The sequence below is a fragment of the Eleutherodactylus coqui genome, chromosome 3 (assembly GCF_035609145.1).
Source record: "Eleutherodactylus coqui strain aEleCoq1 chromosome 3, aEleCoq1.hap1, whole genome shotgun sequence".
NCBI classification, from domain to species: Eukaryota; Metazoa; Chordata; class Amphibia; order Anura; family Eleutherodactylidae; genus Eleutherodactylus; species Eleutherodactylus coqui.
This window is the reverse complement of record NC_089839.1, coordinates 204,725,928-204,753,825: the sequence shown is the minus strand read 5'-3', so window position 1 is coordinate 204,753,825 and position 27,898 is coordinate 204,725,928. Positions and strand designations below refer to the sequence as shown.

The window sequence follows — 27,898 nt, the reverse complement described above, 5'->3', positions numbered from 1 at the left end:
ATGCAGAGCTGCTTTATTAAATCACTATTACAGATGTAGCAAAGTTTACCTTGACTATGATTTGCGACAAAGTATCTTATCTTAAGCTATTAAACAGCTATTGTTCTTTTAACACAACAAAATTACTGTAAAGCTATTGGGACCATAAACACACTACGGCTCAGAAAGTTATAACACATTTAAAGTCATGTTAAACTTTGTTACATCTGTACAGTGTTTCCATTTACGCTGTAGCTTACCGACTCGGAGCTCCAACTAAACCTCTAAAAGTGTTATTCAGATGGAACCATAGACTGTAATGAGTTAAACAGAGACTGTGTGTTTCTGTCCTTCAAAAATGACAGAAAAGAAGGGCAACCGTGTCAAACGGAGACCATAGTGGTGCGAGGTATTACAGTCCATGGTTCCATCTGAATACTATTATTGATGATTCAGACAGAACCCCGAGACCGAAAGCTGCAGCATGAATGAGGAATCTGTATAAAGGAAGCCAAAGATAGTCAGTAGACTGCAGGTAATACACAGTAGATAGTACATAATAGACAGCTTATAGTAGACACTAGACAGCGCATAATAGGTAATAAACATTACGTTAGTAGTAGACAGTTGATTGTAGACAGTAGATAGTAGAGAGATGGTGGTAGACAGCAGTAGATAGCAAACTTCAGACAGTTGATTGTAGATAGTAGAGAGATGTAGTAGACAGTATAGATAGTAAACTGCAGACAGTAGATTGTAGACAGGAGATAATAGAGAGATGATAGTAGACACTTGAGTGTGGATAGAAGACAGTAGATAGACAGTTAATAGCTGACAGCAGACTATTGATAGTAGACAGGGGATAGCACAGTCTATTGTTGACAGTTCATAGTAGCTAGCAGGCAGTTGACTATAGACAGACAGTTGATGGCAGACAGATAGTAGATATTAGGGCCCATTTACACGTAACGATTGCTCAAATGGATGAATGTACTTTTAAACTCTACCCACTCAGTGTTTCACTGCACGAGCGCCAACAACTAGCGGTGACGTCACTCGCTTGTGCGCTCGTTTAAACGAGAATCGTCCCATGTAAAAGGGCATAGGACAAGAGGCAGTTGATACTGGTAATAGACAGCGGACAGATGACAGTAAATAGTAAACTGCAGATATCTGATAGTTGATAGTAGATGGCCAATAGAAGATAGTTGAAAGGTAACAGTAGATAGTAGACAAATGATTACAGATAGTATACAGTTGATCGGTGACAGTAGACAGTTGATAGTCCACAGTTGATGGTAGATAGCAGGCAGTTGACAGTAGACAGACAGTTAATGGCAGAGAGTGGTTAGAAAAAAGGACATAGTGAACATTAAGCAGCAGGCAGTTGATAGACAGTAGATAATAGGCTGTTGATAATAGACAGTACATGTAGACAACAGGCAGTTGATAGTAGACAGTTGATGATAGACATTAGATAGTAGATAGCAAGTGGTAGACTGTTGTTTTCGCACACTTTTTTTAATGAACAGTTCTGTTTTTTTCCGTTGTCAGCCTTTTCTTTTCTGTTGTCTTGTTGGGCCGTCTACACATCTATTTTATTTGTTGTAGATTTCAGCTTTCCAGCCAAATACTTTGACACGCAAAGTGAAACGCACGCTGCCCAGCCCTCCTCCTGATGAAGCGCACCTTCCACTGACCACCAGTCAGGCGCATTCCCAAATATACATGCCGACTCTCTCACAGAAGATGATAGGAGGAGGAGGCCAAGTCATACAGATGCCAAAAGTGGGTTTTCTTAAAACCATAGACCATGACCTGAAGATTGTAGAACAAGAATCCACTAAACTCCGCAAACAGCAGGCCGAGCTGGAAGAGGAAGAGAAGGAGATCGATGCTAAACTGAAGTACTTAGAGCTTGGCATCACTCAGAGGAAGGAGTCCATTGTGAAAGACAGAGGGGGCCCTAGAGATTTCTCTTACCTCAGATCACTGGGAGAAAATAGGGATTACATGTCAGATAGTGAGCTGAACAACATGCGGATGACCGGCTATGACAGCGGCACTCTCCTAAGCAGGACCAGCACCGCTCCACAGTATGCCGATTTCCAGGCCCCACAACAGTTCCAAACCTCTTCTTCTTCTTATACATCCAACACCTATCAATACTCTTCTGGCCAGGCAGTGGCGCCAACTTCTGCCCCCGTCCAGCAGACCAGGGTGCAGCAGCCGCAGTATCCTGTTTCTAGCAATGGTCCATCACAAAACAACTTCCAGGCCCAGTTATCTAGTTATCCTGCACAAAGCTCATATCAGACTCACAACATTGCACCGACAGCAGGTTATCAGGCAGACGTAGGCCTTCAGAATCATACGGCCTTCAGGCCACCAAACTCTTATCAGGCCCAGACCACCTATGCTAACCAGGCTCCATTACCAACCACTTTACATGCAGGGTTCCCATCACAAGCCGATAGTCAGAGCACTCATCAGAAACCTAGGCAAACATCACTGGCTGATCTAGAGCACAAAGTCCCTACCAATTATGAGGTCATCGGAAACCCCACAGTAGTGATATCATCGGCCACTCCAGAAACTGGCTTTAGTAACACCACTGTGGGAAGCAATTATGAGCAGTACAAGACCACAGAGGTAAGACAAGCAGAGAGGGGTGGTGCGGTCGAGAGCCCCAGCAATAGTTATCCTGCTGATTCTCTCTATACAAATCTTGAACAAAACATTCCCCGTAACTACGTGATGATCGAGGACATCAGTGAACTAACAAAAGAGAACCCACCACCATCGGAAAGCCAAAAAGTAGAACCTACACCCCAGTCTCTGCAGCAGAAGAGTAATGGCCGCCACATCCAAGATAAAAATGGCCACATGGAAAGTGAAGGTTCAAGCAAGCCGTGCTGTTACTCCAGAGCCGAAGAAGAGTCTGAAGAAGATGTGTATGATCACCACGGTACAGATTACAGAGGGAGAAGCAGCTACCAGCGAAGCAATGACAACAATGGTCGCGACTCCGTCAGTAGCTCCTATTATTATGGAGACAATGATTCCAGGCATGCTACGCGTTTAGACAAACATGGATCTAATGTTGGGATGCAAAAGCATTCCTCCAAAAATCTGGCGCCCGCAGTTGTGTCATCCAAGAGAAGCAAGCACAGGAAACAAGGGATGGAGCAGAAAATTTCAAAGTTTTCTCCAATCGAGGAAGCTAAAGACGTGGAGTCCGACCTGGCTGCTTCATACCCAGTGAGTTCCTCAATAAGCAACAGCAGCAGCGTCTCCTCGAGAGCTAAGAAACTTCAGGATGAGATCACGTACGGCTTGAAAAAAAATGTATATGAGCAGCAGAAATATTATGGCATTTCCAGTAGAGATCTTGTGGACGAGGATGATAGAATTTATGGCAGCAGTAGCCGCTCACGCTCAGCCTCCAGTTATGGTATGGAAAAGTCAAGTCGTGACACGGGTAGTGGTAGAAGCAAATCTTACGAACGCGATAGTTCAGATAGATATCACAAATCAAGTTCGAAGCCTTCAAGTCTTACAATGAGTCAAAGCCGAGGAAGAGCTCCAATGCGGACTCAGGCCTCAGAAGAAGAGAGTCCTGTAAGTCCTCTTGGGAAGTCTGTCGGCAGTTCTCGTTCATCTGGCGGCTCTATTCCTCATTCTGCGGTGGACACTTGTTCTCCGTTCTGTTCCAGCCACTCACTGCCTGACGTACAGGAACATGTTAAAGAAGTGCCAAGAAACCATTCGTATAAACAAGAGGAAGCTTACATGATGGACGATTCCCACTGTGTAGTGTCAGACAGTGAAGGTAAAGGCTATAAGTGGTGATGTCTCAGCATGCTGGAGATTATTGCTGCATTTCTGGTGTCTCATGCACGTCATAGAGAAATCTGCCTTTTCCTGCGTTTGCATGCTGTGCCTTTCCACCTCATCGTTCTGCCGTTTCTTTGTGTCAGCATGGTGCTGTTCAACAGTTTTCATGGTGGTTTTTCTGTTTTATGTGTGTTACCACATGGTACGCTCCCAGTACTTTGTGACAGACAAGTATTGGCCCCCTTGGTGTATTTCTGATCACGCTTGCACAAGTATTGGCCCTTTAATGTATTTCTGACCACGCTTGCATGCCCTATGCTGATTCTTGTCAGTTTGTTGCATGGCTTCAGTCTACTTTCTTATCATCATTGGTCACAGTAGTTGACCATGGTTTGTTTTTTGGTTCCTAAAGCCTATCATTTGGGTCAGGAAGAAACTGATTGGTTTGATAAACCAAGAGAAGCTCGTTCTGATCGTTCACGGTATTATAGCAGCCACTCCTCATCACAGAAGAAAATGCCGGTCAAACACACATATCATGATTACGATGAACCTCCTGACGACGATATGTGGCAACATGATGAATATTCTCAGCCTCGCCATTCATCGAAAGAACATAGACATCATGGAGATTCCGGAAGGCATTCTTCTTCTTCTTCTTCTTCCCGACACATGGACGAACAGTCTAGACGATCCTCTAAACAGCACACGAGGGATCAAGGGAGACACGAATCGCGCTCACATTCCCAGCCATCGTCAACTTTGAAGAAGTCGCAGCAGTCAGATTCTAGATCACAATCGGGCTATCCACCAAATTCCTCCGATTATTCTCAATCGTCCAGGCAATCATCCTCTTATCATCACAGCTCAGAAACACAGAAGTCCCAAAGGCAATCCCACATATCACAACAGCAAAAACCTGACTCTCATCACCAGGGACCACAGCAAGGAAGACAGCCACAGCCTGGTCAACAGCAGCAAGCAAGACAACAGCAGCCTCAGCAGCAAAGTGCCAGACAGCAGCAGCAGGTGTCTGGACCTCCACAGCAAGGGTCTCACCAATCTCATCAGCCTATGTCCCATCAAACTACATCACATCAAACTACTCAGCAGCAGCCGCAGCATCCGCAAGGACCAGGTCAGCCAACTAGGACACAAGTGCAGCAACCAACACAACAACAGCAGCAACCGGCACCCGTGGGCCAGGGTCAGGCAGCTCCCCGGCAGCAGCAGCCAGTGCCTCAAGGACAGTCAGCAACACGGACACAACCACAGCAGCCACAACAGGCAGTGAAACCACAGCAAAACCTGCAGCCTGCTGCTCAGCAACCTGCACAAGTAAGTAAGACAAGACGTAGACCCGAACCCCATCGATGTGCTAGCTAACGCTGAGTGCAGCAAGATACGTCATCAGGGCCTGGGGCTGACTGCCACCTTGGCATCCCCTATATCTCTCATTCTATAGGGACGGAAATGGTCATTAACTAAGATGTTACCATTGGGAAGAAGGGGTCATTAATTAACACTGACACACTATCATAGAGGTGGCAGCTTTTAGAGCTGTTCATGATAATACAGATTAAACGCAGCCCACATTATGTGTCATCTAGAGCCAAGTACACTATCCTACCTAAAGTAATTGGACACCCAAGCAAGAATCAAAAGTAGCATTTATTTCCAGATGGTAATAATTAAGGTGCGTTTAGACATAATGATTACCATTCAAAAAATCATTAAAACAAGCTAAAGTTAGCAATAATCGTTTGATTTAAATGCGAGTTAACGACTGAACAAAACACGAGAATCATTCATTTTTTGTTCGTCATGCAGTTTCAGCAAGACTAAAAATCATTGTTAGCTTGTTCACTTGTTGTTGCCTTTATACACTCACCACTCAGTGTTTCACATAGGAATGTGAAACATTGAAAGAAGTAAACGATGATCTGCCGATCTAAATAGGCTGCATGAGGGCTAACGCGTTAGTGGTGACTTCACTCGCTCGTTCAAACGAGAATTGGCTTGTCTAAAAGGGGCATTAGTGGGGCTCCTTTGGCCCTAATGACATCGGATACTCTCCTTGGAATACTTTTTATTAACGTCTGATACACCTCAGCTGGTATATCCCTCCATTCATCCTGCAAACGTCTGGCAAGTTCTCTCAAAGAAGATGGAAGCTGTTAATATTTCTTGACTCAACATTCCAGTTTGTCCCATAGATAATCAGTAGGGTTCGGGTCAGTACTCTGTGCAGCCAGTCCAATCATGGAGCAACCATAGCCTCAAACCAACGTAAAACAGCGTTGGATTTCTGACAAGGCACGTTGTCTTGTTGGAAGTATGGCTGACCATTCCCAGAGTATTGTCACATTGTCAGCAGCACATTATTGTCTAGAATGTCAGGATACACCTCTATGTTCATGGTTCTTGTCACTGCAACCAACGGACTGAGACCATGCCATGTAATACATCCCCAGACCATAACGGAACCTCCGCCGTACTTACCTGTTGGCACAGCACACTCAGGCAGGCAGCGTTCCCCAGGATCCTCCACACCCAGGTACCTCCATCTGATCTGAAGATGGAGCAGCGTGAATCATTACTCCATAGAACGTTCTTCCATTGCTGAACTGTCCAATGACAACACTGCTTGCACCATTGTAGACAGGCCGATGCATTGTGCTTCATGATGGACGGCTTATGTGCAGCAGCGTAACTCGTATAACCAATATTCTGCAATTCCCTCCTAAACTATGGCTGAAACCTCTAAGCATCTGCATCTTATGCAGCATAGTTTAAGACACATGGCAAGCTAATAAAACCTGATCCTTTCTACTGATAAGTAGGTTCGAATACTTTTGGTGGGATAGTGTATGCCCTACTCTAAGAAATGACATCAGATTCCCAAGGCTATAATAATACACTAGTTGAGGACCCCAAGTGACACAGCGTGTACCCCTTTGGGTTCATTGACTTGTATGTCCAGCAGAACATCACAAATGTTAGAAGATGTCTTGTGATATGTGGAGTGATTGTCAATACATTTTGTTTCAAATATTCCAGCCAAAGGTGGAACCAGCGGATGTCTCCAAGACGGCAGCAAAGCCGGCGGTTCAGCCTGTAAGGGGACCACAGACATCGACGCCAGGAGCTCCTGCAGGTGCGTGTAGCAGCAAGTGGGGCCGTACAACAGTCCGGAGGCTGCAGCTGTGCTCACTGGCACACCATTAGAGATAGTGACAGCTAAAAACATAGGGAAATATATATATATATATATATATATATATATATATATGTAGAATGGGACAAAATTATGGAATCGACCAAAAAAGCAGACAAAAAAAATCTCAGTCTACAGAAAATACTTTACTGGTTATAGGAAGTAGTGCATAATAATCACACAAAGGTGGTAATCTAGTTTTGGAGAAGTCCGTGTGCTACAAAGCTGAGATCACAGGGGAGAACCAAGGTGAGGAAAAAGCAGAAGAAGATGGAGACTAGCTCCAATTCAGAGTCTATGGTGGACTGACCTAATCGAAGGAGTTAGTAATATTTCAAAACACAGAAAAACAAAAGGTACCACAGGGCGGTAGGCGGTAATACTTAACAGATGCAGAAGAAGTTGGTGTGATGCAGTGGCCTCAGAAACCAATGGAGAGCTGGAAATACTAGCAGGACAGTCAAATCGGGCAGTAATAATAACCCCTTGGGCATTATAATAACAGCTTATACAATAATAACCACTTAGGCTGTATAATAACAGTTCAGGCAATATAGTAACCCCTTGGGCAGTGTAATAACAGCCCGGGTAGTATTATAACATCTTAGGCCTTAGTCAGACGGGCGTTTTTAGCCGCGATTTGCGCATGCGCATGCGTCCGGCGGTTTTATAAAACCATTGCTTTGCAATGGTATCAGACACATGAGCGCTTTTTATGCGCTCGTCCGATAAATTATAGAACAGAAATCGCAGATCGCACCTATCTGCGATCTGCGATTCCTGTTCTCTTCTCTATATGCGCTCAATGGGGCCGGCGGCAGCAGCGCCGACCCCATTGAGAACATATAGAAGACAAATCATTCTTCTCTGCCACAGCTGTAACAGCTGTGGCAGAGAAGAACGATGTTTGCCCATTGAATTCAATGGAGCCGGCAATACAGCCGCTCCATTGAAAGCAATGGGCTGCCGGCGTGCGCGGGGTGAATTGTCGGGAAGGGCTTAAATATATAAGCCCTTCCCTGCAATTCATCCTAAAATGTGTTAAAATAAAAAAAATTGTATACTCACCTTTCCGCTGCAGCCGGAGTCCAGCCACGGCCGCTGTCAGTTCTCCTGAACTGCTTCTCGGCACTATTCAGCCGGCGGGGCTTTAAAATCCCCGCCTGCTGAATGATCTGCCTCTGATTGGTCACAGCCCTGACCAATCAGAGGCAGGTTTCACTCACACACCCATTCATGAATTCATGAATGGGTGAGTGACTGCTGCCTCTCAGCGCTGAGCCAATCAGGGGGCAGGTCTGACTCACACCCCCTTCACATCCACTGCAGGACGGCCGCGCGGAGCTCCGGCTGCCGGGAGAAGGTGAGTATATATATATTTTTTATTTTTACACATTTTAGGATGAATTGCAGGGAAGGGCTTATATATTTAAGCCCTTCCCGACAATTCATCCCGGGCTCGCCCGCAGCACATTGCTTTAAATGGAGCCGGCTCTATTGCTGTCTCCATTGAATGCAATGCGCTGGACAGCTCCGGCCCGTTTCTAATGAAACACGGCTAGGAGCAGATTTTCGGGCGACTTGCGCGCACCGGTCACGCGATTTGCGGATGCGCATCCGTCATGCGATCCGCAAATCGCGTGAAAAAACGCCCGTGTGACTAAGGCCTTAGGCAGTATAATAACAGCTTGAGCAGTATAATAAGAGCTCGGGTACAGGTATTGAAATAACTGCTTAGGCAAATCATTGGGCAGAAAAATAACCATTCGGGCAGTATTATAAGATTTGGTATGTATAATAACCACTTGGACAGTAAAATAACCTCTGCGGTATAAAAAAAAAGCTCAGGCAGTATGATAACCACTCAAGCAATATAATAACCACTTGGGCACTATAATAGGCAGTTTAATAACACTTGGTCAGTAAAATAACCCCTCGGGAATATAATAAGAGCTTAGGTAGTTTAATAACACTTGGTCAGTATAATAACAGCGTGGGCTGTATAATAACACATCAATCAATATAATAACTACTCAGACAGTATAATAACCACTCGGGCAGTATAATAAACACTCGGGTAAGAACATCATATGTGGCACACTGAATCCTGTCACTTCTCTCCTACTTGAGGTCTGGACTTCATATCTTGATTTATTCTTTAATAGGTATAAAAATTGGGCCAAAGCCAACCACGACAGGAGCGGCCCCAGGACAGCCAGGACCCGAAGGTGAAAGCATGTTATCCAAAATCCTACCTGGAGGTGCAGCTGAACAAGCAGGCAAACTGACTGAGGGTAAGGCAGCAGCACAGAGGAATACTGCGAAGAAGAATACTGCGATCTGACAGTCAGTCTATCAAGCCACACAAGGGGACAGCTTGATAGGCATTCTGCCAAGACAGCCCTGGGGCCTTTCAGAAGGCCCCCGGCTGCCGTGACACCCGCACAGCTCCCTGTGATCTGCAGCTGTTGCCGCCGGGTGGCAGGTATAATAAACAGCCTGAACCCGCGATGTCTGAAGAGAGATTGCCACACGATCTTCTTTTATACATACACGGAACCTGCAGGACGTAACTGTACATCCTATAGCGAGAAGGGGTTAAAAAGTTACTTTTTAACTCCCACTATCTCTCTGGGGTGGGCTCACTCACTGCTCATGCTGTTCCTTGCAGTCGGGCAATCTCTCATTCTCTTCCATCTTCAACACATGAGGGCTGAAGGTGCCCTCATGTGCCTCTATGCTTTACTTTCTCTTAGCTCCAGAAGATAAAAGACCCGGACTCTTTTCCCGCACTCAGTCATTCACATTTATAGCCTTTCTCATACCACGTGACAGGACATAAATTCATATATTTACAGACAGTCAGCTCCCACTTTGCAGACATTAACCTCTCATTTGCTGCAGCTGTGCAATACACATAACAGAATGACAAAACAGTTTTGCACAGAGCATCTACATAAGACATATATGTATGACATTATGGAGGGGGCCAGGAAAGCATGTACAGGGCCACTACACACATGTGCAGTAGCAGAAAAGTACGTTCTATAGCGGGAAGGGGTTAAAAAGTTACTTTTATTGATATGTAATGAAATAGAGTAGGAATGAATTAAAAAGATCAGAGTCACAATGTAGTGTGATTGAATGTAATACAATAGACAAAACCAGTCTAAGAGAAACAATATCCTGCTTGCTGATTATGCACAAATATCAGGGTCACGACTGTAACACTTGCTGCAAATAGAGCGCACTACCATGCAGCACTGCTATGTACTGAAGATTTGGCAAGTGGTTGGATGAGCTTTTGCAGGATAAACTACATGAGGCTCTGTGCTAAAAGACCAGCTCCCCCAACATGTTTCACCAGAACTCTGGTGTCATCAGGGGTATAGGAGCTATAGTTAAAGACCAGCTTCTAAATAATAAAGGTGGAAGGCGAGTTCAATAGCAACCATGCTGCCAATGCAATGACATAATATCATAGTGACTCAGAATTCTTTCTCTGACATACTGCTATCACAGCCAATCACAGCAGATGTTTGCAACAGCCAATGGGACGTCATCTAAGAAACACCATCATAATAGTTGCACATGCAGCGCCCTGTAGGTTGACCCTGGACACATGGCATACTCTGAGGAGCTGGGAGGGCACGATGCTGGCTTGTCCCAGAGGGACACACGCAGCCAACGCCAGGGCAGAGCTGGGCCTCTTCCGGACACCCCTAGGATAAGGATGCCCAATAGATGGTAGAACAGGGATTGCGGTTGTCACGGGTGACGCCACCATTCCGGTATCCACTGGCATGAACATTGGAGGAAAATAAATGAGCCGCAGACAGGAATAGAGTACCTCAGGTACCTGGGAACAGTCAGGACCTGGAATAACTTTACTAGATAACAACTCCAACAATACAAGGCAAAATAGACAGTATTCCAAGTGTAGGTAGAGTTATAGATATATGCAGACAGACTTGAAGATGAGTACCTCTACACAGCAATCCCAGACTTCAGGATGCCTGTGTGTGTGACAATTGTAGACGCGTACCTCCACCCAGCAATCCCAGACTGCAAGACGCTTGGGCGTGAACAATTGAACACAGAAAGAGTACTTCTGCACTGGACCTTGAGTAAAAAAACTTAGGACTGGCTCACACTCTCTCTCTGGGGTGGGCTCACTCACTGCTAATGCTGATCCTTGCAGTCGGGAAATCTCTCATTCTCTTCCATCTTCAACACATGAGGGCTGAAGGTGCCCTCATGTGCCTCTGTGCTTTACTTTCTCTTAGCTCCAGAAGATGAAAGACTCGGACTCTTTTCCCGCACTCAGTCACTCACATTTATAGCCTCTCTCATACCACGTGACAGGACATAAATTCATACATTTACAGACAGTCAGCTCCCACTTTGCAGACATTAACCTCTCATTTGCTGCAGCTGTGCAATACACATAACAGAATGACAAGACGGTTTTGCACAGAGCATCTACATAAGACATATATGTATGACATTATGGAGGGGGCCAGGAAAGCATGTACAGGGCCACTACACACATGTGCAGTAGCAGAAAAGTAGCTGATAAACCACAAAGGCTGCAGAAAACCCTCTGGAAATGTGTTGCAAATAACTGCACAAAAATATTAGTGTTGTGTTCCCATATGCACATCAAATGCACTTAGTATCTTAAAGAGTTTGGAATTCCCAGTAATAAAACGGGACCTAAATATACCGCAAAGGCCATAGAAAGGCACTGAAACTATGCTACAATTGCCTGCATACAAATGTTAATGTCATCCTCCCATATATGTACCAAATCCCGTCCTGCACAGGACATCCCAAATTCTGATATATTATTAAGTAATTCATTCACATTTATTTAATTCTTGATATATTGGTTTATTTCATTTTACTTTCACGCCCGGCTGATATATGCTGCCCCTCTGATGCATTGGTTTACAATGCATCAATGCACATGGGCGTATTTCCGCAGCGTAAAAGCACCGGGCCGACCAAGATAGTGCATTTCGGCTGGGCGCTTTTATGGAGAAGGGAGGTAGGAGGGAGTTTAGCAGCATAACTGCTAAACTCCCACCCCCTTTGCTGCTCCTCTCTGCCCCTTGCTGATTTTTTGCAATGGGAGGGTGTGGAGCTACGATCGACCCCTGTCCTACCTCCTCCCATTGCTAACTGCGACAAGGGGTGTAGAGGGGGCGGGAGGTTAGCACACTAGCTTCCGCCCTGTCCCGTCTCCTCCCCTTGCAGAGAGATGGCGAGGGGGTGGGAAGACGGAGACAGCTTAGCAAAGCTAAACTGTCTCCCCTCCGCCCAAAGGCATTGTGGCCTCAGTGTATATGCGCCGGGCCAGGGCCATCTGAACAAGTACACAAACGTAAGATTTGTGCGCCCATCCATGCTTTTTAACGTCACCAGCGGGCGAACTCAAAAACGCTGATGCCCATGTGAGTCCAGCCTTAGACCGGTTTTGTCTATTGTATTATATATTAACTCACACTACATGAAGACTCTGATCTTTTTAATTCATTGCTACTCTAATATATTTTATTACATATCAATAAAAGTTACTTTTTAAGGGTCTCAACTGTAAGTTTCAACCTATGGTAAAGGCTGTTATGGGATTGGTGACATACGATATGACTGCTGTATGACATTTGATATGCAATATGACTGCTGTATAATATGTGGTATGACATATGTATGATGTATGATACATGGTATGACAGCTGTAAGATGTTTGATATACTGTATGATATGACAGCTGTATGATACATGGTATGATATGTGGTATGATGTGACTGATATGTAGTATAACAGTTGCATGATATGTAGTATGTAAGGAATGATATGACAACTGTATGATATGGGATACATGGTATGATCATTGTATAATGCCTGTGTAATACATGGCATGACAGGTGTTTGATACATGGTATGATATCATAATATGCGATGCATGGTATACCAGGTGTATAATGTGTGCATATATTTGGCAGGTGCCTTGCTACACTCATCAGGAGAGCTTTAACCCCTTAGTGACGGAGCTTTTTTGCTTTTTTCCATTTTTGTTTTTTCCTACTCCCTTTTAAAAAATCGTAGCTCCTTTATTTATCCATCGACGTCGCTGTATGAGGGCTTGTTTTTTGCGGGATGAGTTGTATTTTTCAATGGCACTATTTATTGTACCATATAATTTACTGAAAAACTTTTAAAAAATTCTTAGCGGAGAGAAATGGAAAAAAACGACATTCCACCATCTTTCGGTGCGTCCTGTTTTTACAGCGCACAAACTGGAACAAAAACGACCCGATATTTTTATTCTATGGGTCAGTATGCTTACTACGATACCAAACTTGTATAGTATTTTTTTTGCTGTAGTACTTTTATTTTTTTTTAAAGATATTAAATTTTTTTCAATTATTTTCTGCGGTCATTTTGTGCGCGCGATACCTTTTTTATTTTTTCGTTGACGTAGTTGAGCAAGGGCTCATTTTTTGCGGGATGTCCTGAAGTTTCCAATAGTATCAATTTGGAATATATACGACTTTTTGATAGCTTTTTATTGCGTTTTTTCTGGTAACTAAAAAAGTGTATTTCTGGCGTTCACCGTGCAGGAAAAATAATGCACAACTTTGATAGATCGGACTTTTATGGACGCGGCGATATCAAATACATATTTTTATTTTATGATTTAGATTTTTTAATAATAGATATGGCAAAAGGGGGGTGATTTAAACTTTTATAACTTTTTTTTTTTAACAATTAAAAAAACTTTATTGATTTTTTTTTTTACTTTACTTTGAAGTCCCCCTGGGGGACATTAACATGCGATGCTTTGATCGCTCCTGCAGTATGACGTAATGCTATAGCATTACGTCATACTGCTTTTTGACAGGCAGTCTATCAAGCCACCCTGTGTGGATGCTTGATAGGCAGTCTGTTAAGGCAGCCCTGGGGCCATTCATTAGGCCCCCGGCTGCCATGACACCTGCACAGCTCCCCCGATCTCACCGCGGGGGGGCCGTGCGGGGAATTAAATGCCGCTGTCAGAATTGACAGCGGCATTTAAAGGGTTAATAGCCGAGATCGGCTATTGCCCGCGGGTGTCAGCTGTAATAAACAGCTGACACCCGCGCTGTATGGAGGGAGGTAGCGGCGATATGGCTGTCACTAAGGGGTTAAACTAGAACAATATGGGAAGGGAAGTGAAAGGCCAGGTAAAAATATACAGCTAATGAATACAATTGAGAACCTTGCTATTAGAAGTAGAAAGAAAGAACAAATACAACAAATTCAGAAGGAAAGTAGAGGGGCAAGAGACACCGATCACAAACTAAAATGTTTCTACACAAATGCACAGAGCATAGGAAACAAACAAGGGGAATTGGAGCTCCTAACACAGGAAGAGAAATATGATGTCATAGGCATCACGGAAACATGGTGGGATTATACACAAGATTGGAATACAAGGCTTGAAGGATACAACTTATTTATAAGAAACTGACCTATAAAAAAGGGGAGAATGTATTGTGCTACTTGTTAGGAAAACATTCATCTCCACAGAGATTTACGCTTCAGAGCATGGTAGTTCTGTAGAAACTACAGAAAGGACACCATTGTAGGCATTTACTATAGGCCGCCTGGGACAAGCAGAAGATATAGGGGAACCTTTTCTACATCAGATGGCCAAGTTCTCAAAAACATATGACATAGTGATCATAGATAATTTTAACTATCCAGACATTTGTTGGGAATCTCTCTCAGTCAAAAGTAATGGATCTAACAAATTCTTATCCGCTCTTGCTGACAACTTTATCTTCCAGAAGGTAGAAGAGAAAACAGGGAGATCTGCAAACTTGGACCTAATTCTTACCAACAGGAAGGAAGTGGTTGAGGAAGGAAGCGTGGCCGGGACCTTAGGAAGCTGCAATCATGCTATCCTTACATTTTGGATAACAAGGGGAGAAAGACTAGCGAAGACTCAGAACTCCAGATTGGATTTCAGAAAGGCAGATTTATTGAACTCAGAAAGAGGATCCAATAACTGGATGTTCTTAAGGACAGAAATGTCCAGGAAGGTTGGGGTATATTTGGAAATTAGATTCTCAAAGCATAATTGTTAACAAGAAGGAAGAATGGAAAGCATTTAAAGAGACCAGGATGGATGAACAGAACCTAAATACATGTTAAAAAGGAAGAAAATATGTTTATCAAGTGGAAAGAGATGGGCATATTTAAAGAATATAATGCAGACTGCAGAAACTATAGGGCAAGTATCAGAAAAGCTAATGATTTGAAGCTTGCAAAAAAAGCCAAAAGCAATAAAAAGGATTTCAGGGGTGTGTCAAAAACAAAAGAAAATTCAAAAATGCTATAGGATGTTTACAGGATGAAAATGGTGAATTCGTTAAAAATTATGTTAAGAAAGCTGAACTTTTAAATTCCTATTTTGTATCTGTTTTCTCTCATAAAGTAAATAAAACATCAGCTGATCTTCTCTGTGCTATTGGGGGAATAAGAGAATGCAGGCTAGCTATAAGCAGAGAGATGGTGAGGGAACACTTAGCTAATTTAAATAAATTCAAAACTCCAGGTTCAGATGAATTACATACTAGGGTACTGAAGGAAGCAGTAGAGGTAATTGCTGAACCACTCGCCATAATCTTTGAAAATTCTTGGAGAACAGGAGAAGTCCCAAAAGATTGGAGAAGGGCAAATGTTGTCGCTATCTTCAAAAAAGGGAATAAGGTGGACCCAGGAAACCACAGGCCTGTGAGCCTGACTTCTAGAGTAGGACATTGAGGGAAAACTGATCAAATTTGTAGATGATATAAAGGTAAGAGGGATAGCTTACACTAGAGAAGAGAGAGGATTCAAAAAGATCTAGACAAGCTTGAACAGTGGAAGCGACTAATAGAATGGTATTTAACAAGGAGAAATGCAAAGTCGAACATCTGGGCAAGAAAAATGAAAAAAGCACATACAGAATGGGAGGAATTGAGCTAAGCAGGAGCACATGTGAAAAAGACTTGGGTATACTAATAGATCATAGACTGAACATGAGTCAACAATGTGATGCAGCAGTGAAAAAGGCAAACACAATTCTGGGAGGAATTAAGAGAAGCAAAAAGTCCAGATCACACAAGGTAATTGTCCCCCTCTACTCTTCCTTGGTCAGACCTCATCTGGAATACTGTGTCCAGTTCTGGGCACCCAAATTTTAAAAAGTCATCGACAAACGGGAACAAGTTCAGAAAAGAGCTACCAGGATGGTGAGTGGTCTGCAACTCGTCCTATGAGAAACGGTTAAAGGATCTTGGAATGTTTAGCTTGCAGAAAAGAAAGCTGAGAGGAGACTTAATAGCTGTCTACAAATATCTGAAGGGCTGTCACACTGCAGAGGGATCAGCCCTATTCTCATTTGCACAAGGAAAGACTAGAAGCAATGGGATGAAACTGAAAGGGAGGAGACACAAATTAGATATTAGAAACAACTTTCTACTTCCAAATCCTTAAAAATTATTTTGATGGAATGCACGTACTCGAAGCCCTGGAAAGACACTGTTTTGAGCTTAATGCTTGCATCTTCCCCACGCTTTCACTCATACATAAAACTTGGTGGAAGACTAGGGACAATACTCGTATATTTCAAAAGAAATGCTGGCCACAAATATGACAATATATGGGGGAAATGACTGGGTGCACCTGGAGTGGCAAACCGGAGATTAATGGTTAACAACTAGATTATAGAGATGTCCCAACCTAAGAATGAGTGTTATGTATCTGCTCTGACACAATGGGTTGTAGTGGAAATACAAATTGAATAATTTAGTAAATGTATCATATGGGTCAAATGCTGTACGTATGTGCTTGACAGAATCTTACAGGCTGACTCCTCATGCCCCCTAGAAGAGAAGATTACACTACTAGATACCAAGAACAAACACTCTTTACATCTAAGGACACTGTGTAATGACTGAAATAACTGTCACCTACTATGTTGGATGTATATGATGTTACATCCTGATTTAACAGGTGGGAATGCGAGAGAGAGGGAGGGGTGGTGGAAGGGTAAGAGGCAAGGGCGTTAGAAATGTATGTTTATGTTTGCAAAAAATGTCAAATATCTTGATGAATTATTGAATAAAAACAAAAGAGACAACTTTCTGACAATGAAGGTGATCAATGAGTGGAACAGGTTACCACTGGAGGTAGGGAGTTCTCCTTCAATGAAAGTGTTTAAACAGAGGCTGGACAGACATCTGTCTGGGATGATTTAGTAAATCCAGCACTGAGCTGGACCCCATGACCCTGGAGGTTCCTTCTAACTCTACCATTCTATGACTCAATGCTGTAGTCTGATATGTAGTATGACTGGTGTATGGTACATGGAATGACAAGTATTACACGTAGTATTCTGTATGGTATGACATGTGAGAGGTCTGTCCTACCGTGGTTGTTATGTATCTGCTCTTCATCCTTACGTGTTGGTGACAATAAAGTTTGTATGGAGAACCCGAGTGGGCAAATTTAGCAGTGATTCTGGTTGCTCTGTGTCAGCTAGCAGCTCATAAGTTGGGATAAATGACATCTGATTTTGCTGTATTCTCACAAGTAATAATAAGAGAACATGGTCCGCACCCGTGTATTTCTGTACACGTCATCTCCACACAACATATGTGTCCTGATCTTTAGTATTTCACCTTACTCCTTTCTCTGTTTTCAGCGGTGTCTGCATTCGGCAAGAAGTTCTCCTCATTTTGGTGAGCGCGATCAGAGGTGAGTCTCCATCCTGCTCTGATGACACATTTTGTTGGTGTTGCTCAGAATATGTTCCTCCGGGTAACTAGGAGAATACCCCAGTGATCATACGTGGTATGGGTATTATAAGGTGAGGAGGGAGTGCAGACAGCTGTAGGACAGGGGTCGAGTGGTGTAGTTTATAAGGTGGGTACTGTGGTCAGCCTCTTGGTGGGTGTTTAGATCCCTTCTACTGCTTTTTACACTTATGGATGGAGCTTAGAATAAGAGAAGGACTTGGGTATTCTGCTCACTAGTAAGCTAAGCAACAGTAATATTCAATGTCCCCTGCCCTTTTCTCGCAGGGGTCACAGTGGTCGGATCCCCACTAATCAGATAGTTGTAAATCATGTGTATGAGCCGTACAGCTTGTGCATGAGCCATCTATTTCTTTCATGACCTCGCTGCATTCCTTTTGGTGGTCTCCAGGGTCTCATTATCCTTTCTCTTCCTGCTGCAGGGTGGAGATCTGAAGGGAGATATGAAGAATCATGATAAAAAATGACTGCAACGTTGGACTCTGAGTATAAAAGTGAGTATTTCCGTATAAGATGGAATCATGAGCCAAGCTGGGCAGGAAGCCTTGCAATATGGAGACCCGAAGAGAAGACATCAGAGTCACGGATTAAAAATGGCTTCTGTTGTTTTTGTCCCAGAGACCATTGACACAGCTTAGAAAATAAGCCCCTACATGACAGTGACGAGTATGCTGTATATCCCATGTTTCGTTGCCCTGTATATCCCATAACCCAGTGTTCTGTTTTTTTATGATCCAGTGCCCTATATGGCCTGTAATCCAGTGTCTTGTATGTCATACGATCCTGTGTCCTGTGTTCCAGTGTCCTGTATGTCCCGTGATCTACTGCCCTATATAGCCTATAATCCAGTGTCCTGTATGTCCAATGATCCAGTGTCTTATATTTACCAATGTCCTATTGGTACCATAATCCAGTGTATTGTATATCTTATTATCCAGTGTCCTGTATGGCTTGTAATTCAGTGTCCTATATGGCCTGTAATCCAGTGTCCTATATGGCCTGTAATCCAGTGTCCTGCATGTTCCTAAATCCAGTGCCCTGCATGTCATAGAATCCAGTATCTTCTGTATCCTATGTCCCAGTATCCTATATGTCCTGTGATCTACTGCTGTATGTAGCCTATAATCCAATGTCCTGTATGTCCTATGATCCAGTGTCCTATATTTACCAATGTCCTATTGGTACCATAATCCAGTGCTCTGTATATTTTATGATCCTGTGTCCTGTATGTTGTATAATCCACTCTCCTGTGTATCCCATGTGTCCTGCACATTGTGTGATCTAGCATCCTACATGTTCCATGACCCAGTGTCCTGTATATCCCATGTTCCAGTGTCCTACATATTGTGTGATCCAGTCTCCTATATATCCTGTGATCCAGTGTCCTGCATGTGTATGAGCCAATGTCCTATGCATCCCATTATCCAGCGTCCTGTATGCTGTCTGATCTAGTGTCTTGTATGTGTACAAGGGGCTGCTGATAAGTCTTTGGCTTTACCCAGAAAGAAACGAGATAGGAAGATGAAACCTTATATTTATTCCACATACTCTCCACTGATGCCATCACACTTCTTACATCGGTATTCCAAGTTCTGTAAGCCTTGCAAAAAGAAGGATTTCTGTTGTGCCTCAAAGCAGTCATCCATAGCAGCCATGGCATCAGAAATGGTGTGAAATTTGGTACCCTTGAGGTGTTTCTTCAGGTTTGGACACAGATGATAGTCGGAGGGAGCTAGATCTGGTGAATAGGGTGGGAGGTAAACCAGCTGGAAGCCTAGCTCCACCAGTTTTGTCGTGGTCGCTTGTGCAGTGTGAGCGGAGGCATTGTCTTGCAGGAACAAGATTCCTTTGGACAGCTTGCCGCACCTTTTGGCCTTCAGAGCTGCCTTCACTTGGTCCAAAAGTTCAATGTAATACCTTGCATTGATGGTGGAACCATTTTGAAGGTAGTCCACTAGCAGCACGCCCTCCTTATCCCAGAACACAGACACCATCACCTTAGTGGCTGATTTTTGCACCCTGTACTTCTTTGGGCGAGGAGAACCACAGTGCCTCCACTCTTTTGAGTGCGCCTTGGTTTCAGGGTCATACAAATAAGTCCAGGTCTCATCCATAGTCACCAGTCGATCCAGGAAGTTCTTATCAGTCCGGAAACGCTGACAAATGGACCGGGAAGTTTTCACTCGCATGCTTCTCTGATCTGTTGTCAAACATTTGGGGACCCACTCTGCAGATCGCTTCTTCATGTTCCAATGTTTATGGATAATGACACAAACACGTTCACCAGAAATCCCCATGATGTCTGCTATTCCTTTAGCTGAAATTGGCCGATTCTCCAGTATGAGGTTGTGCACAGCATCGACGATCTCCGGAACAACAACCTCTCTCGGTCGTCCAGGACGTTCCTCATCATTGGTGCTGAAGTGGCCCGTTTTAAATTTGGCAACCCAGTTCTTAACTGTAGAATATGAAGGGCATTGATCCCCCAATGTCTGCGACATATCACCATGAATATCCTTCACGGACTTTCCTTGCAGAAACAAGAATTTTATCACTCCTCTGCTCTCATTTGCTGTGAATATCGCCTTAGACTCCGCCATTTTGTTTTCCTGCGTGCCTGGATCACTGTTGCCATAAGCTACAAACACAACATTTTGAAACATATATTAGACACATAAGGCTTTCATGTGATGTAACATTCGTTACCATAGAAACAAAAAAAGAACACAAAGCCAAAGACTTATCAGCACCCCTGTATGTCCTGTATATTCCATGATCTAGTGTCCTATATATCCTGTAATCTACTGTCCTATATAGCCTATTATCCAGTGGCCTGAATGTCCCATAATCCAGTGTCCTGTATATCGTATGATCCAGTGTTCTTAGCTTAGCATGATCCAGTGTTCGGTATGTCCTATGATCGAGTGTCCTATACAGTGTTTCTGGATATCTCGTGATGTCCTTTATGTCGTATAATCTAATGTCGTGTGTTTCCCATGTTCCAGTGTCCTACACGTTGTATGATCTAGTATCCTATATGTTCCATGATTTAGTGTCCTGTATACAGTATTTCAGTGTCCTTCGTGTTGTTTGATCCAGTGTTTTACATATCCTGTGATCCAGTGTCCTGTATGTCATATAATTCATTGTCCTGTGTATCCCATGTTCTAGTGGCCTACACGTTGTGTGATCTAGTATCCTATATGTTCCACGATCCAGTGTCCTGTATACAGTATCCTGTGTTCTTGTGTTCTACATGTTGTGTTTGCAATGTCTTATATATCCTATAATCCAGTGCCCTGGGACCAGATTCAGGACTGTTCCATTGCACAGCGTGCCCCATTAGTGTTGTCGTGGGTCTCCGTGTAATGTTCTCAATGTCATTTTCCCATGATGCGCACAATTAACCTGTTGTTTTCTTTCAGTCTTCTGCAGGGGATGTAAATGCCCGGTCACTGCTGGATTATTGGGAGAGGTGACCCCGTGGGAGGACATGATGGACCTCTCCCTGAAGAGCCTGGATCAAACACATTGCCACAAGGAACAACCCCCCAGTGAGCAGTGATAGGGGGGCGCCCCGTGGACAGGACCTCTCAGCCGGGCAGGCATTCTCTATTTTCTCTCCTAGATCTTAGACTCAGAGTTCAGGATTTGGCACATGGTATCCCTTCATGTATCTTCCTGAGATCTCCACCCCAGAGCTTTGATTATAGGGCTTGGAGTTACAAGCTCCACATTCTGGCATCATTCCATCTCTGAGGCGCGGTATCCCAGGCTCCCGCTTCGTCAGGGGGGCCATTAAATACCAAATCTAAGAGGAGGACGTGAGGACCGGTCACTGTTCACCTACTGAAGCATGAGGCCATAGGACTCTGAGAGGCAGTGTGCTGATTGGCCGCCTCCTACAAGAATAAAACGGCGGCCAGACATATCTGTCACTGATCAGTAAGCCATCAATTAGCCGCTGCAACGGCGGTTTTCACATCTGTCGCGTTTCTTCTGTGTTGGGTTTCAGCAGCCTTAACATCCCAGTTTGTTGTTTTTTTTATCATATACCTCATTATTTATTTTGCTTTTCCTATTTATTGTGCTTCGTCACTATTACTTTTTCTTCTCTTCCTTCGTGATCGGTTTCACGCATTGGGTTTCTCTAGAAGCAATAGAGAGCAGACAAAAAGAGCACAAGACGGCAGGAGCGCCACCTCCCGCCTCTCTCTTCTAAAGACGAACAAACTGTGCACTTCAAGTCCTAAGCCATCTCCAGCGGGCATGCTCAGAGAGACGGTCTTCACACACAACCGAGCGTCTGCCCTTCTGCCGCATGCGCCCTTATGGAACAAGTCATCCCCATCCTGAACTGCTCCAGTATTGTAAACGTTGCTCCCGTGTCCGCTTGTCCTGTTGAGCATGCTCAGAGCTGACACTGGTCTATCCATTGGCGCTTCCATTCATTCAATGATCATGTCTAATTGTCTATGCAACTGATCTGGGGGCTGGGAGGGGGGGAGTGGAGGTCGATGCCGTGTCCATATTTATCAGCATTTCAATGTTCTTATGTATATGGGTTTCTTTGACTCTGTGACCCTTGGATTGATATGTTTATAGCCCTGTGTGTATGATGTTAGTGGCATGTTTGACTCCAATAAGGATTTTGCCAAAGGCTAGTAGCCATATAGCCTGTACGACTTGTGTCTTGTCCTGATGCATGGCTCGCTACTCTGTACTGTGCACGGTTTCATCTCATTTTTAACAATGGTAGATTCATGCTAGGACAGAATCTGCCCTGAGTATCTCCCTGTGTGTCCCTAGTTTAGGATCCCCCCTCCATCTGCCAATGTACGCACTCGTTGTGGACGGTGGTCAAAGAACGAGGAAAGACGAGTGAATGAAAAGTCCAAAGTGCATGACGGCCGCTGACGACGGGATGACTACAGGGTTCATATAATGAGCGCTGGTGAGTGGAGGTCAAGGCCAGACATATCTGGAGACCCAATCGCCATAGAAAGTTGCGGTAATGTCGATACGACGCAGTGGCGAGGAGAAATTAGTAGAGCACTGGATGCTGGGAATAGTAAGAAAGCAGCACAGAGACATCATTCCCATTGTATCCCCCAGCTAAGAATTGGTCTCCAGAATTGGTCTCATCAGTTGCGCAGTCAGATGCCCGCCACTGTGATGAATGTAGGATATCACAAGGCATTAGTGAGAGCTCAGGCAGTCGTACATATCAGCGATCCATGGGGGACTGTGTGGCCTCATTCACCTTAAAGTTCACCCTTGTCCTGCGGATTTTGGGGTGTAGGTGATATGCAGGGTGCACGCAGGAGCTCTTAGTAATGATCGGCTTAGTTGCCATTTGCAGTTGTCGGTAATGTTGTCGCTGGCTTTTCCTCCAGTCGTACTGTATATATACCTGTACAGCGTGTAAATGTCCCTATAGTAGAAAGTGATGAAGAAATTACTAGAAAAAGACAAAAAAATTCTAAGGCTACAAGCAGCAGCCGCTGTGGTGGGGCCACGCCCAACCGCCTATCCGCCATGCTAACATTTTATACTTCTGTAGACGTAGAGGACGCGACATCATGGCCATCAGTGGCCTGCGAGTGACACCTAGGAAGGTGCTGTCTCCAGACTCGTTCCCGTCTTCCAAGAAGTAACGACCCTCTGGAGCGACTCTCACTTCTGCTTTGTTGGGGGAGGGGGGAGATGATGGGAAAGTTATATATATATATATAAAAAAATATGAAATTCTATTTAAGATGATGAAGTTTCCAGTGAAGTGCAATGACCTGTACATGGACGCCGTGTCTCCCCGTAGTGCTCGCTGTGTCACATTCCCTGTCGTACTCAGTAATCGGTTGACCCCTTACAAGATATTTCTTTCACAGCAGAATAAAATGAACTTGATATGAAGGTTCTGCTTCCAGGTCTCATCACTGTGATCAGGGGGAGAGGAGAACATTTGGGGAGATCCAACGCACAGGCGGAGGCGCATTCAGAGGAGGATCTGTGACACCAAAGTGGGGTTCAATTCAGCATGATCGCTATATTAGGGCAGAAAAGCCCCCCCCCCCCCATGTGCTCCTCAGAGCAGATGGTTGGTAGTCATTATAACCAAATGGTTTTCTCTATTGTAGGACTTTCAGCTGGCCCTGGCTCCATCCTCATGGCCTCTTAAGAAATGCAAACCCTAAGCAAGTGCCAACTTTGCCATCCCCTAAAGTCAGCTTTAATATTGATAATGGTAGAATATGATGACTGGTGATGGTGATAATAAGTAGCTCCTCACCATCAGCTATAGAAAATTGTTCTGACAATTTCCATAGCTGCCTACACATACAGATTCGTATTTTCCCTGAATGCTACCATAATGTCCACATAACATGGCCATAGAATGCTCATATATACTATAGAGTGCACATAACACAACCATACAGTAGTCACATATAGTGTCCACATAATATGACCATATAATACATAAATGGCTATATAACATGGCCATGCAGTGCTCACATACATGTCCACATAAAATGACCGCACAGTGCTCACATATAGTGTCCACATAATATGTCCATACAGTGCTCACATATAGAATGACGACTGCTGATGATGGACTGTTGATGATGATTATTAGTGTTGAGCAAACCTAAAAGTCGAACTTTGCTAAAAGAAGGAAAATAAGAAGAAGAAAGCAAGAAAAATAAATTATTAAACAGCACGTATGCAAGTATTTGGAAAGAATGGAGTAATTAACCAGAACCAGCATGGGTTTGTACCAAACAAGTCATGCCAGATGAATCTATTTCCTTCTATGACAGAATCACGGACTGGGTTGATCAACGAAATGCAGTGGATATAGTATATCTTGACTTCAGTAAAGCATCTGACAAAGTATCTGATACCATACTTATTGGAAAAATGACCAAATATGGGATTGACAAGGCAACTGTTAGGTGGATTCACAACTGGCTGAGTGATCTACTCAAAGAGTGGTCATAAATGGCTGCACATCCAGGTGGAAGAATGTATCAAGTGGGGCACCACAAGGCTCTGTCCTAGGCACATGTTGTTCAACATTTTTAGAAATGATTTAGATGAGGAAATTGAGGGGAAACTGATCAAATTTGCAGTTGACACAAAGCTAGGAGGGATAGCTAACACTAGAGAAGAGAGAGAGGATTCAAAAAAATCTAGACAAGCTTGCACAGTGGGCAGAGACTGACAATGGTATTTAACCCCTTCCCTCCCCAGGATGTACCGGTACGTCCTGGGAGCCTGGTACTTCCCGCAACAGGACGTAACGGTACGTCATCGGAATAGCGCGAGATCATGACTGACCTCGCGCTATCCTGCAGCGGGAGCCGGCTGTCAGTCACAACCGGCGTCCCGCAGCAACAGCGGGGGGGAGACGGAGATGCGCTCCCCGCTGTTAACCCCTTCCCTGCCGCGATCTAAGTAGATCGCGGCAGGGAAAGAGTTCACAGAGGGAGCGCGCTCCCTCTGTGTCTCCGGCCGGCTCTCGCGATAACATCACGAGAGCCCGGACTGTCACCATGGCAACAGGACGCCAGACACTGGCGTCCTGTATTGCCTATGCCTATGATCGCTGTATAAGCGATAAGGCATGGCAGAGCAGTAGCTTTGCCATGCCTTATCACAGCGATCATAGGCACAGTGCTGCAAGTTGTGTAAAAAAAAGAAAAGAAAAATGTAAAAAAAAGAAAAATGTCAAAAAAAATGTAAAAAAACCCCTTTTTTATGCTTTTTCTAATATTAGCATAAAAAAGGTAAAAAAATTTTAACCTCACATATTGGGTATCAACGCGTCCGTAACGACGTGTACAAAAAGTTAAACATGCTTTTTATTTTGTACGACAAAAAGCGTAAAAAATGCAATAAAAGTGATCAAAAAAGCCGTACATTCCCCAAAATGGTACCAATAAAAACTACAGCTCGTCTCGCAAAAAATAAGCCCTCATAGAGCTCCGTACATAAAAAAATTAAAAAGTTACAGGACTTTGAATGCAGCTATAGAGAAAAAAAAATTTCCAAAAAAAAAGGCTTTTTATTGCAAAAAAGTGTAAAAACCTAAAAAAAATATAAGAATTTTGGTATTGTTGTAGCCGTAACGACCCGCAGAAAAAATATATTGTGTCATTTATGCTGCATGATTAACGCTGTAAAAAAAAAAAAAATCTATGTCAGAATTGATGCGTTTTCTCTCCCTGTTATCATAAAAAAAATAATAAAAGTTTTACGATATAGTCCCTATGTACCCAAAAGTGGCACCCACGCAAAAAACTAGCCCTTTTAAGGCCGTGTCAATGGAAAAATAAAAAAGTTATGGCTTTTGAAAAATGGAGATGGAAAAATACCAAAAATCGCTTGGTCCTCAACGCCAAAATAGGCCATGTCATTAAGGGGTTAACAGGGAGAAATGCAAAGTCCAGCATCTGGACATGAAAAAAAGCACATACAGAATTGGAGGAATTGAGCTAAGCAACAAAACATGTGAAAAGGATTTGGGTATACACAGACTGAACATGATTTGAGTGTGATTCAGCTGCAAAAAAAGCAAGTACAATTCTGGGATGTAGCAAGAGAAGCATAGAGTCTAGATCACGTAACGTAATTATGCCCCTCTACTCTTCCTTAGTCAGACCTCATCTAGAATACTGTGTCCAGTTCTGGGCACCCCAATTTTAAAAAATCATCGACAAACTGGAACAAGTTCAGAGAAAGGTTACCAGGATGGTGAGTGGTCTGCAGACCATGTCCTATGAGGAACGGTTAAAGGATCTGGGAATTTTTAGCTGGCAGAAAAGACTAAGAGGAGATTTAATAGCTGTCTACAAATATCTGAAGGGCTGTCACAGTGCAGAGGAATCAGCCCTATTATCATTTGCACAAGGGAAGACTAGAAGCAATGGGATGAAACTTAAAGGGAGGAGACACAAATTCGATATTAGAAAAAACTTTCTGACAGTGAGGGTGATCAATGAGTGGAACAGGTTACAACGGGAGGTGGTGAGTTCTCCTTCAATGGAAGTGTTCAAACAGAGGCTGGACAGACATCTGTCTGGGATGATTTAATGATCCTGCAGGGGGTTGGACCCGATAACCCTGGAGGTCCCTTTCAACTGTACCATTCTATGAAGAAGGATAAATATTCCTTTTCATCTCTTCTTTGCTTTTACTTTTTTTCATCATTAAATTTGCCTGAAAGGTGTTATCCAAGGACATAGTTCTGTTCAAAAGCCTCTTTAGTCGGCCAGAGTAAAATAACAGATCCCTTACTCACCCTTCTGTGCTCCCCCACCACTGCCATCTTGATGGTTCTTTGGTTCCCACTGATCTCCACTTCCCGGAGTAAGGACCCGGCGATGACATCCCTGACAAAACGGTCATGTGACTGCTCCAGCCAATTACCAGTTCCCTTCAGCCGGTGGATAGCTGCAGCGACCCAGTGTTGGGTTGTCATCAGTCCCCTCCAGGAAGTGAACATCAGCGGGGACCAGAGAGTCAGTGAGACAACAGTGGCTGGGGAATGTAGAAGGGCTCTATTATTTTACTATCAGAGACTGAAGAAGTTTTTGAACAGAAATATGTTCCTGGATAACCCCTTTAAAAACAGCTCAAAAATACTGTATCTCCTGTACATGGAAGGAGATACATCACCACCTATTGGATGGCAACATGCCTAGGTGACCTAAGAGTGTTACACGGGGCATTTATGGCTCTTAGACAGTGTTATACACCAGTTTTAGGGGTGTTGGTGACGTTTCATTGTGGTTTGATCTAATTCAAAGCAAACTGAATTTTTGGCCCAAATTTGGTGAATCAATCAAACCGAAATTTTCAAATGTTTGCTCATCACTAATGATGATGATAATGGATGATTATTGGTTGATGATAGATTATGTTTAATGCTGATTGGTGATCTCGGTTGATGATAGTTCATGATGGTGATACCACAGAGAATTGCTGTACACGGGATTGGAACAGTAGATACAGT

At 43.7% G+C, this 27,898-nt stretch overlaps 1 protein-coding gene across 1 annotated transcript in view; it reads left to right on the top strand.

Annotated features, from left to right (window-relative positions):
- BSN (bassoon presynaptic cytomatrix protein) overlaps positions 1-23,846 on the top strand; it is a 93,813-nt gene extending 69,967 nt beyond the window's left edge. Inside the window, exons 4-10 of the mRNA XM_066596828.1 lie at positions 1,591-3,811; positions 4,229-5,154; positions 6,877-6,973; positions 9,199-9,327; positions 17,772-17,824; positions 18,306-18,377; positions 21,309-23,846. Coding sequence (XP_066452925.1) covers positions 1,591-3,811; positions 4,229-5,154; positions 6,877-6,973; positions 9,199-9,327; positions 17,772-17,812 — 3,414 coding nt within the window. The 3' untranslated portion in view covers positions 17,813-17,824; positions 18,306-18,377; positions 21,309-23,846. The remainder of the gene's footprint in view (positions 1-1,590; positions 3,812-4,228; positions 5,155-6,876; positions 6,974-9,198; positions 9,328-17,771; positions 17,825-18,305; positions 18,378-21,308) is intronic.
- Positions 23,847-27,898: the final 4,052 nt, after the last annotated feature.